General features: G+C 45.7%; 1 protein-coding gene across 1 annotated transcript in view; it reads right to left on the minus strand.

Annotated features, from left to right (window-relative positions):
- LOC115169889 (calponin-3) overlaps positions 1-12187 on the minus strand; it is a 28288-nt gene continuing 16101 nt past the window's right edge. The window contains exons 2-7 of the mRNA XM_029725965.1: positions 4767-4888; positions 4224-4290; positions 3949-4086; positions 3505-3621; positions 1668-1814; positions 1-789 (exon numbers count right to left, since the gene is read on the minus strand). Of these exons, the coding sequence (XP_029581825.1) occupies positions 400-789; positions 1668-1814; positions 3505-3621; positions 3949-4086; positions 4224-4290; positions 4767-4888 (981 nt within the window). The 3' untranslated portion in view covers positions 1-399. The remainder of the gene's footprint in view (positions 790-1667; positions 1815-3504; positions 3622-3948; positions 4087-4223; positions 4291-4766; positions 4889-12187) is intronic.

Here is a 12187-nt window from a genome sequence, read left to right on the forward strand (position 1 = left end):
TCACTCTCTCTCACACTCTTTATATTACAGTTATACCAGAGTAACACAATTTGCATCAGTTTAAAAAACGTCATCATAAGTGGTCCCACAAAACTGTATCAAACTAAATATATAGGCCTATGGTTCATATGATCCATAAAGGTACTTGGACATGTTACTCCACTCCAATTCCGCTAGACCACTATAACGTCACATATTCCCAGACACACTGTGTTACACTTATGCCAACTGAGACTACTACTGCACAGGGTGACTTTTTGACAACGCAAAAAAAAGCACTGTTGTCAAAACAAGCGCACATTTTTTTAGCTGCCAAAATGGGGCCCACAGAGTCAAACGGGAAAATATGAAATGACACCGTATTGAGGGGAATAGTGTGCCATTTGACACACAGTCAGTCTAATAGTCGATGCCCTGGTCCTCGTCATAGTGCCCGCTGTACTGCTGTTGGTACCCACCCCGGTACTCCTCTTCGTCGTCATGGTGATACTGGTACTCCGCCTGGTAGTCGCTGTCACTAATCTCCGATCCATTGGTCCCCGTTCCCAGGCTCCCGTTGCCATGGCTACCGGCATTGTTGCCGAGGGTAACGGGAGAGGTGGGCTCCGTGGGGGAGGTGCAGTACTTGGGGTCGTAGATCTGCCTGCCCAGGCCGTAGCTGCTCATTCCCTTCTGGGATGCCACCTTGTTGGTGCCCATCTGCAGGGAGATGGTGGAGCTGTCTGCTGTCTGTCCCGCCGACTTCTGGTCGTAGATGTCACGGCGGGTACCCGGCGCCGACATGCCAGCCTGGGGGAGAGGAGGGAGGGGGAGCGGAGGGAGGGAGGACAGAGGGGGAGCGGAGGGAGGGAGGACAGAGGGGGAGAGGAGTGAGGGAGGACAGAGGGGGAGAGGAGGGAGGGAGGACAGAGGGGGAGAGGAGGGAGGGAGGACAGAGGAGGAGAGGAGGAAGGGAGGACAGAGGGGGAGAGGAGGGAGGGGGAGCGGAGGGAGGGAGGACAGAGGGGGAGAGGAGGGAGGGAGGACAGAGGGGGAGAGGAGGGAGGGAGGACAGAGGAGGAGAGGAGGGAGGGAGGACAGAGGAGGAGCGGAGGGAGGGAGAGAGTGGGAGTGGAGGGAGGGAGGACAGAGGAGGAGCAGGAGCGGAGGGAGGACAGAGGGGGAGAGGAGCGGAGGGAGGACAGAGGGGGAGAGGAGGGAGGGAGGACAGAGGAGGAGCGGAGGGAGGGAGAGAGTGGGAGTGGAGGGAGGGAGGACAGAGGAGGAGCGGGAGCGGAGGGAGGACAGTGGGGGAGAGGAGGGAGGGAGGACAGAGGAGGAGCGGAGGGAGGGAGAGAGTGGGAGTGGAGGGAGGGAAGGAGAGAGGACAGGGGGGAGCGGAGGGTGGGAATGTTAGGTTGGTGGTTAAGTGGGAGTGTGTGTGTGTGTGTGTGCATGTGAGAGAGAGTAAAAGGGTGTGTGTTTGTGAGAGAGAGCAAGAATGTGTGTCTGTGTGAGTGCGTGCACCTGGCCACAGTAACCTTTAGTTGGTAGATGTCTCACCCTGATACAAGATTACTGCTAATTGCTTCCAGGGATTATAGTGGCTAGGAATCCACTGCAGTAAAACCATTGAACCATAAGAACTACAGTACTTTATACACCACAGACGAACAGTACACTCTTACCTGGCTGGCTCCTTTGTTGGTTCCCATCTGCAGACTGATGGTAGTCTGGTCGTAGGGCTTGTCCGTCTGTGACTTTGGGTCGTATAAGTGTCTCCTGGTCCCGTACGCTGTCATACCAGACTGGCTGGCACATTTATTTGTCCCCATCTACCCAGGACAAAAACAGCTTTCAGACATGGCTCCATCCATAGGTCACAATGTCCTCTAATCAAATCTATTCTATGTCTGGCAATGGTATTGACCACAAATTCAATTTGATTTTCAGAGTACGACTGGTATCCATTGTTTTGGTACAGACAGGAACACACACACACACACACACACACACACACACACACACACACACACACACACACACGCACGCACAGAGAGAGAGAGAGTATACCAAACATTAGAAACATCTTGAGTTGCAATCCCCCCTTTTGCCCTCAGAACAGCCTCAATTTGTTGCGGCATTGACTCTACAAGGTGTCGAAAGCGTTCCACAGGGATGCTGGCCCATGTTGACGCCAATGCTTCCCAGAGTTCTGTCAAGATTGTGGGGGTTGTCTTGTTAGACTTCAGTGCAGCTTTTGACATTATTGATCAAAGTCTGCTGCTGGAAAAATGCATGTGTCATGGCTTTACACCCGCTGCTATAATGTGGATAAAGAGTTACTTGTCTAACAGAACACAGAGGGTGTTCTTTAATGGAAGCCTCTCAAACATCATCCAGTTAGAATCAGGAATTCCCCAGGGTAGCCATTTAGGCCCTTTGCTTTTAAAAATATTTTTACTAAGACATGCCACTGACTTTGAGTAAAGCCAGAGTTTCTATGTTTGCGGATGACTCAACACTATACACGTCAGCTACTACAGCGAGTGAAATGACTGCAACACTCAACAAAGAGCGGCAGTTAGTTTCTGACTGGATGGCAAGAAATAAGTTAGCCCTAAATATTTCTAAAACTAAAAGCATTGTATTTGGAACAAAACACTCACAAAACCCTAAACCTCAACTTAATCTTGTAATTAATACTGTGTAAATTTAGCAAGTTGAGATGACTAAACTGCTTGGAGTAACACTAGATTGTAAACCGTCATGGTCAAAACATATTAATGCAGTAGTAGCTAAGATGGGGAGAAGTCTGTCTATAATAAAGTGATGCTCTGCCTTCTTAACAACACTATCAACAAGGCAGGTCCTACAGGCCCTAGTTTTGTCGCACCTGGACTATTGTTCAGTCGTGTGGTTAGGTGCCACAAAAAAGGACTTAGGAAAATTGCAATTGGCGCAGAACAGGGCAGCACGGCTAGCCCTGGGATGTACACAGAGAGCTAATATTAATAATATGCATGTCAATCTCTCCTGGCTGAAAGTGGAAGACAGATTTGACTACTTTTATTTTTGAGAGGTGATGTTTCATGTTGAATGCACCGAGCTGTCTGTCTAAACTACTGGCACACAGCTCGGACACCCATGCATACCCCGTTGAAAGGCACTTACATATTTTGTCTTGCCCAATCATCCTCTACAATCCATGTCTCACGGCCTAAAAATCCTTCTTTAACCTGGTCTCCTCCCCTTCATCATCTACACTGACTGAAGTGAATTTAACAGGTGACATCAATAGGGGATAATAGCCTTTACCTGGATTTACCTGGTCAGTCTATGTCATGGAAAGAGCAGGTGTTGTTAATGTTTTGTACACTCAGTATATGTATTTTTCCTGTAAATATTTTTGGGGGATGAACTACATATCTACTGCTGTAATATCATTAAGTGGATATTTTTGGGGATGAGATCTACTTATGACATTATCTCTGTGGTAATTGCCATTCTCTTAGCATGACTCACCTGCAGTCCAATGACACATTGTCCAGCCTTCATTTTCTCCTCATCGAAATGGCGCGTCCTCTTGTCCGCGTATTTAACACCGAGATCACAGTTGGAGTTTGAACCTTTGGTTTTCGCCTGTTGCGTGGTAAGAGACAAAGTAACAAAGTCAGTGTTGCTTGCAGTTTTACATATCAATGTTTTTACTCACTAATTACAACTGTACTGTAAGCCTACACAGTGGTGCATGGACATCTCAACCACCAGCAATTCAATAAAAACCACAGTGTTTGTCCGACCACGGATTTCAGCACCAACAACAAAAACAAACCAAAAAACTATGTTTGTCTCCTTTTCATGTCATGCTCTCCCATGGCACTGTGTGTGGTGTTATGGCACATGGTTATAACAAGGTCACGAACAACTCAGGGTTCCACATTCACCCCAGTCTAACCGAGAACCTACCACACCAGCCAGGGACAGCAGTGTGCTCTGGACCTGGGTCATGTTCCCATTCTCAAACAGGTCATTGGCCTCAAAGATGTCGTTGGGACAAAGGCCAAACTTCAGAATGGCTCGGATGAAATTCCCCAGATTTTCCAGCTAGAAGGGAACAACAAAGGAAATCAGACTCCGATTCAGTCTCGTTATTTAGTCTTGTTGAATGAAAAGCATTTTCCCTCTGTGAAATGGTAGCGTTACAGTATATATATCAACATCTTTTATTTTGTTTCACGTACCTTGTGCCAGTTGAGTTTGGAGTGGTTGATTTTCTTGATGGAACCAGGCTGCAGTTTGTTTATCAGCCTAAGGTAGAAGAAAAGAGTAAACTCTTACAGTTTGATATGAACATAAAACAGATTCTCAAGTAGAGCAATGAAAAATAATACACTGTTCCTAGTGGTAGTGAAAATAATGATAGCGAGATTAAGACCACAGAGCTAATCCTCTGTAGGCCTTTTCAACACCTGATCACTGTTATGGAAACAATATATCATCCTGTATTAAGTCTACTTGAGTGATCATCTATTGAGGAATGTGACTAAGTATTCCCCTACATCCTCATAGCTGACTGAGCTGAAGACAGGTGAAGTCTAGGGCTTGTAAACCAGTAAATTGAACAGGGCAAAACATCCTTCACATGTTGGGGATGATTATACAACCTAACAATATGGATTGGACAAATGGTATAAAATGTATAAATACCTAAAACATTAGAATACATATAATAGTACATCTCACACAGATACACTTTGTGTAGACAGAAAAATAAATAAACTAACTCGCAGAGGATGACTCCGTCCTTAAGGCCCTTCTGGAAGTTCTCTCCAATGGGCATGCCCGTCACCTCCTCGATCCAAAACCGGAGCTCCTCCTCCTTCTGCAGGTCATACTTCCCTGCGATCTGAAAATATCAAATAATTATGTAACTCCACCCACTCTTCATTTAACAATAGTTCAAAATCAAACCCTGACCCCCCTAGACACTTGTGGGGATATGACAGGTTTGGATAGGTAGGCTATACGACATAAATACCACTTAGCCTACAAGTGGGCAAGGTTGAGCAATTACCATAGACTTCCGATCCTGCAGGCAACCCCAATCCTAACACCAACCAAACAAGCTACACACTTAAGGTATCTTGTAATTTGATCCAATTTTAACCACAATGTAAGCCTAAACCTAGACTACTTTATGAACTCCATAATTTGTTGGTATGATTGTTCTTTCTACTTGATTTTTGTATATATATATATATATATATATATATATATATATATATATATATATATGTGCATTTTCTGTAATTCAGGGCTCATTTGTAAAAGAGACCATGGTCTCAGTATGACTCCCTGATAAAATAAAGGTTCAATAAATAAACAAATATGATGCCTGTGTGTGACACAGGGAGTAAGTCTGTGAGTTCTAATAGCCTCTAGGCAAAGAAGCAGTGTTTATGTTAAGTGTAATGCATTAGTCTGACCTCAACAGATTGCTTAGTAAGCAGTGAGCAGCACACCCATTCAATAGTTATAACTCGTGGTCATTGGGCCCAGCCGGCCCACTCCTTGGGAAAGTTAGATTAGCTCTGTTTAAAGTGTAGACGTGCACAATCATTTATAGGGCTTTTAGCCTGATCTAAATACAGAACATTTGAGAAAGCATTATGCAATTAAAACCAAAAGGAAAAACAATTCTGATATCCATTCTATCCATTCATGTATTTTCTTAAAGAGAAAGTCACTTGAGGTAACGCTTCAGTCCTCAAAACAGAAAGCCAAAGCTTTTCAACTGAAGCCAAAGCCGATCTATCACATATTGTTCTAAAGGTCAGTTTTTTGGGAGAACACTCTTCTCTCCTCTCCCTCACATCACTGCTGTGTGGCCTGCTGCCAGGAGTGGTAAGACACAGGAAATGACATGGACCGCTGCCCCATGCCTGAACCCTGGCTATAGAGGACGGCTCCACAGATTCCCCAGTCCAGACTAACACCGTTGCTTTACCCAATGACTTGAAGGAGAGAGAGAAAGACAGACAGACACACACACAGAACGCAAGATAGAAAGACTCCTGAGATGTCCTGAGCAATAAAGTGTCTTAAACTTCCATGAAAACATTACAGAGACAACGTTACGTGAGGTAGCGGAGGGAGACATTAGAGGGATATTGCCCTCAGCCATCTTATTAATGAGCTTTCATAGGCTGCTTGGTTGAAGCCCTGGGCTTCCAACTGTGATGTACATATCTTCAAATAATCACATTTTATTCATCACATACACAGATTGAGCAGATGTTATTGCGGGTGTAGCGAAATGCTTGTGTTTCTAGCTCCATCAGTGCAGTAGTATCTAACAATTCACAACAATACACAAATATAAAAGTAAAAGAATGGAATTAAGAAATATATAAATATCAGGATGAGCAATGTCGGAGTGGTATTGACTAAATACAGTAGAATAGAATACAGTATATACATATGAGATGAGTAAAGCAGTATGTAAACATTATTAAAGTGGCCAGTGATTCCATGTCTATGTATATAGGGCAGCAGCCTCTAAGGTGCAGGGCTGAGAAACTGTGTGGTAGCCGGCTGGTGATGGCTATTTAACAGTCTGATGGCCTTGAGATTGAAGCTGTTTTTGATGTACCTGTACTGGCCTCACCTTCTGGATGATAGTGAGGTGAACAGGCCGTGGCTCGGTTGGTTGATGTAATTGATGATCTTTTTGCCTTCCTGTGACATCGGGTGCTGTAGGTGTCCTAGAGGGCAGGCAGTGTGTCCCCGGTGATGCTTTGGGCAGACCGTACCACCCTCTGGAGAGCCCTGCGGTTGCGGGTGGCGCAGTTACCGTACCTGGCGGTGATACAGCCCGACAGGATGCTCTCGATTGTACATCTGTGAAAGTTTCTGAGGGTCTTAGGGGCCAAGCCGAATTTCTTCAGCCTCCTGAGGTTGAAGAGGCGCTGTTGCACCTTCTTCACCACACTGTCTGTGTGGGTGGACCATTTCAGATTGTCAGTGATGTGTATGCCGAGGAACTTGAAGCTTTCCACCTTCTCCACAGCGGTCCCGTCGATGTGGATAGGGCCGTGCTTCCTCTACTCTTTTCTGAAGTCCACGATCAGCTCCTTCGTTTTGTTGATGTTGAGAGGGGTTATGTTCCTGGCCCCACTCTGCCAGGGACCTCACCTCCTCCTGGAAGGCTGTCTCATCATTGTTGGTAATCAGGCCTACTACTATTGTGTCGTCTGCAAATTTGATGATTGAGTTGGAGGCATGAGTGGCCACGCAGTGAACGGGGAGTAAAGGAGGGGGCTGAGCACGCACCCTTGTGGGGCCTCTGTGTTGAGTATCAGCGAAGTGGAGGTGTTATTTCCTACCTTCACCACCTGGGGGTGGACTGTCAGGAAGTCCAGGAGCAGTTGCACAGGGCGGGTTTCAGACCCAGGGCCCCGAGCTTAATGATGAGCTTGGAGGGTACAATGGTGTTGAAGGCTGAGCTATAGTCAATGAACTGCATTCTGACGTAGGTATTCCTCTTGTCCAGATGTGATAGGGCAGGGTGCAGTGCGATGGCAACTGCATCGTCTGTGGATCTATCTATCTATATTACTGCCTCATTGCCTGAATCCATAATGGGTCTGCGGTCAAACGACCACCCCGCATCACTGTCAAACGCTCCCTAAAACACTTCAGCGAGCAGGCCTTTCTAATCGACCTGGCCCGAGTATCCTGGAAGGATATTGACCTCATCCGTCAGTAGAAGATGCCTGGTTGCTCTTTAAAAGTGCTTTCCTCACCATCTTAAATAAGCATGCCCCATTCAAAAAATGTAGAACCAGAAACAGATATAGCCCTTGGTTCTCTCCAGACCTGACTGCCCTTGACCAGCACAAAAACATCCTGTGGCGTTCTGCATTAGCATCGAACAGCCCCCGTGATATGCAACTTTTCAGGGAAGTTAGGAACAAATATACACAGGCAGTTAGGAAAGTTAAGGCTAGCTTTTTCAAGCAGAAATTTGCATCCTGTAGCACAAACTCAAAGTTCTGGAACACTGTAAAGTCCATGGAGAATAAGAGCACCTCCTCCCAGCTGCCCACTGCGCTGAGGCTAGGAAACACTGTCACCACCGATAAATCCACTATAATTGAGAATGTCAATAAGCATTTTTCTACGGCTGGCCATGCTTTCCACCTGGCTACCCCTACCCCGATCAACAGCCCTCCACCCCCCCACAGCAACTCGCCCAAGCCTCCGCCACTTCACCTTCACCCAAATCCAGATAGCTGATGTTCTGAAAGACCTGCAAAATCTGGAACCCTACAAATCAGCCGGGCTAGACAATCTGGACCCTCTCTTTCTAAAATTATCTGCCGAAATTGTTGCAACCCCTATTACTAGCCTGTTCGACCTCTCTTTCGTATCATCTGAGATTCCCATAGATTGGAAAGCTGCCGCGGTCATCCCCCTCTTCAAAGGGGGAGACACTCTAGACCCAAACTGCTACAGACCTATATCTATTCTACACTGCCTTTCTAAGGTCTTTGAAAACCAAGTTAACAAACAGATTACCGACCATTTCGAATCCAACCGTACCTTCTCCACTATGCAATCTGGTTTCAGAGCTGGTCATGGGTGCATCCCAGCCACGCTCAAGGTACTAAACAATATCATAACCGCCATCGATAAGAGACATCACTGTGCAGCCGTATTCATCGACCTGGCTAAGGCTTTCGACGCTGTCAATCACAACATTCTTATTGGCATACTCAACAGCCTTGGTTTCTCAGATGATTGCCTCGCCTGGTTCACCAACTACTTCTCTGATAGAGTTCAGTGTGTCAAATCGGAGGGCCTGTTGTCCGGACCTCTGGTTGTCTCTATGGGGGTGCCACAGGGTTCAATTCTCGGGCCGCCTCTCTTCTCTGTATACATCAATGATGTCACTCTTGCTGCTGGTGATTCTCTGATCCACCTCTACGCAGACGACACCATTCTGTATACTTCTGGCCCTTCTTTGGACACTGTGTTAACTAACCTCCAGACTAGCTTCAATGCCATATAACTCTCCTTCCGTGGCCTCCAACTGCTCTTAAATGCAAGTACAACTAAATGCATGCTCTTCAACCGATCGCTGCCTGCACCTGCCCGACCGTCCAGCATCACCAGTCTGGACGGTTCTGACTTAGAATATGTGGACAACTACAAATACCTAGGTGTCTGGTTAGACTGTAAACTCTCCTTCCAGACTCACATTAAACATCTACAATCTAAAATTAAATCTAGAATCGGCTTCCTATTTCGCAACAAAGCATCCTTCACTCATGCTGCCAAACATACCCTCGTAAAACTGACCATCCTACCGATCCTCGACTTCGGCGATGTCATTTACAAAATAGCCTCCAACACTCTACTCAACAAATTGGATGCAGTCTATCACAGTGCCATCCGTTTTGTCACCAAAGCCCCATATACTACCCACCACTGCGACCTCTACGCTCCTGTTGGCTGGCCCTCGCTTCATACTCGTCGCCAAACCCACTGGCTCCAGGTCATCTACAAGTCTCTGCTAGGTAAAGCCCTGCCTTATCTCAGCTCACTGGTCACCATAGCCGCCCCCACCCGTAGCACGCGCTCCAGCAGGTATATCTCACTGGTCACCCCCAAAGCCAATTCTTCCTTTGGCCGCCTCTCCTTCCAGTTCTCTGCTGCCAATGACTGGAACAAACTGCAAAAATCACTAAAGCTGGAGACTCTTACCTCCCCCACTAGCTTTAAGCACCAGCTGTCAGAGCAGCTCACAGATCACTGCACCTGTACATACAGTAGCTGATCTGTAAATAGCCCATCCAATCTACCTCATGCCCATACTGTATTTATTTATTTATCTTACTCCTTTGCACCTCATTATCTCTACTTGCACATTCATCTTCTGCACATCTACCATTCCAGTGTTTAATTGCTATATTGTAATTACTTCGCCACCATGGACTATTTATTGCCTTACCTCCCTTATCTTACCTCATTTGCACATAATGTATATAGACTTTTCTACGGTATTATTGATTGTATGTTTGTTTATACCATGTGTAACTCTGTGTTGTTGTATGTGTTGAAATACTTTGCTTTATCTTGGCCAGGTCACAGTTGCAAATGAGAACTTGTTCTCAACTAGCCGACCTGGTTAAATAAAGGTGAAATAAAAATAAATAAATAAACTGAGGTGGTAAGCAAATTAAAGTGGGTCTAGGGTGTCAGGGAAGTTAGAGGTGATATGATCCTTAACTAGCCTTTCAAAACACTTAATGATGACAGTAGTGAGTGCTACAGGGTGATAGCCATTTAGTTATGTTACCTTTGCTTTCTTGGGTAAAGGAACAATGGCAGACATCTTGAAGCAAGTGGGGATAGTAGACTGCGATAGGGAGAGATTGAATATGTCCGTAAACACTCCAGCCAGCTGGTCTGCGCATGCACTGAGGATGCGGCTAGAGATGCCGTCTGGGCCGGCAGTCTTGTGAGGGTTAACACGCTTAAATGTCTTACTCGTCGGCCCCAGAGAAGGAGAGCCCACAGTCCTTGGGAGCGGGCTGCGTCGGTGGCACAGTGCCACCCTCAAAGTGGGCGAAGAATGTGTTTAGCTTGTCTGGGAGCAAGACGTCGGTGTCCGCGTCGTGTCTGGTTTTCCCTTTGTAATCCGTGATTGTCTGTAGACCCTGCCACATATAGTGCAACTTAAAAGTTTGGACACACCTACTAATTCAAGGATTTTTCTTTATTTTTTACTATTTTCTACATTGTAGAATAATAGTGAAGACATCAACTATGAAATAACACATGGAATCATGTAGTAACCAAAAAGGTGTTAAACAAAGCAAAATACATTTTATATTTGAGACTCTTCAAAGTTGCCTCCCTTTGCCTTGATGACAGCTTTGTACACTTGGCATTCTCTCAACCAGCTTCATGAGGTAGTGACCTGGAATGCATTTCTATTAACAGGTGTGCCATGTTAATTTGTGGAATTTCTTTCCTTCTTAATATGTTTGAGCCACTCAGTTGTGTTGTGACAAGGTAGGGGTGGTATACAGATGATATCCCTATTTGGTAAAAGTCCAAGTCCATATTATGGCAAGAACAGCTCAAATAAGCAAAGAGAAACGACAGTCCATCATTACTTTAAGACATGAAGGTCAATCAATCCGGCATTCTCTCAACCAGCTTCACCTGGAATGCTTTTCCAACAGTCTTGAAGAAGTTCCCACATATGCTGAGCACTTGTTGGCTGATTTTGCTTCACTCTGCGGTCCAACTCTTCCCATCTCAATTGGGTTGAGGTCGGGTGATTGTGGAGGCCAGGTCATCTGATACAGCACTCCATCACGCTCCTTCTTGGTCAAATAGCCCTTACACAGCCTGGCGGTGTGTTGGGTCATTGTCCTGTTGAAAAACAAACTATAGTCCCACTAAGAACAAACCAGATGGGATGGCGTATCGCTGCAGAATGCTGTGGTAGCCATGCTGACTAAGTGTGCCTTAAATTCTAAATAAATCACTGACAGTGTCACCAGCAAAGCACCCCCACACCATAACACCTCCTCCTTCATGCTTCACAGTGGGAAATACACATGTGGAGATCATCCGTTTACCTACGCTGCGTCTCACAAAGACATGGCGGTTGGAACCAAAAATCTCAAATTTGGATTCAGACCAAAGGACAGATTTCCACCAGTCTAAGCAAGTCTCTTCCTATTGGTGTCCTTTAGTAGTGGTTTCTTTGCAGCAATTCGACCATGAAGGCCTGATTCACGCAGTCGCCGCTGAACAGTTGATGTTGAGATGTGTCTGTTACTTGAACTCTGTGAAGCATTTATTTGGGCTGCCATTTCTGAGGCTGGTAACTCTGATGAACTTATCCTCTACAGCACAGGTAACTCTGGGTCTTTCTTTCCTGTGGCGGTCCTCACAAGAGCCAGTTTCATCATAGCGCTTGATGGTTTTTGTGACTGCACTTGAAGAAAATGTGAAAGTTCTTTAAATATTCCGAATTGACTGTCCTTCTTGTCTTAAAATAATGACGGACGGTTGTTTCTCTATGCTTATTGGGCTGTTCTTGCCATAATATGGACTTGGTCTTTTACCAAATAGGGATATCGTCTGTATACCACCCCTACCTTGTCACAACACAAGTGATCGG

This window comes from Salmo trutta, chromosome 31 (assembly GCF_901001165.1).
Source record: "Salmo trutta chromosome 31, fSalTru1.1, whole genome shotgun sequence".
Taxonomy (NCBI): Eukaryota; Metazoa; Chordata; class Actinopteri; order Salmoniformes; family Salmonidae; genus Salmo; species Salmo trutta.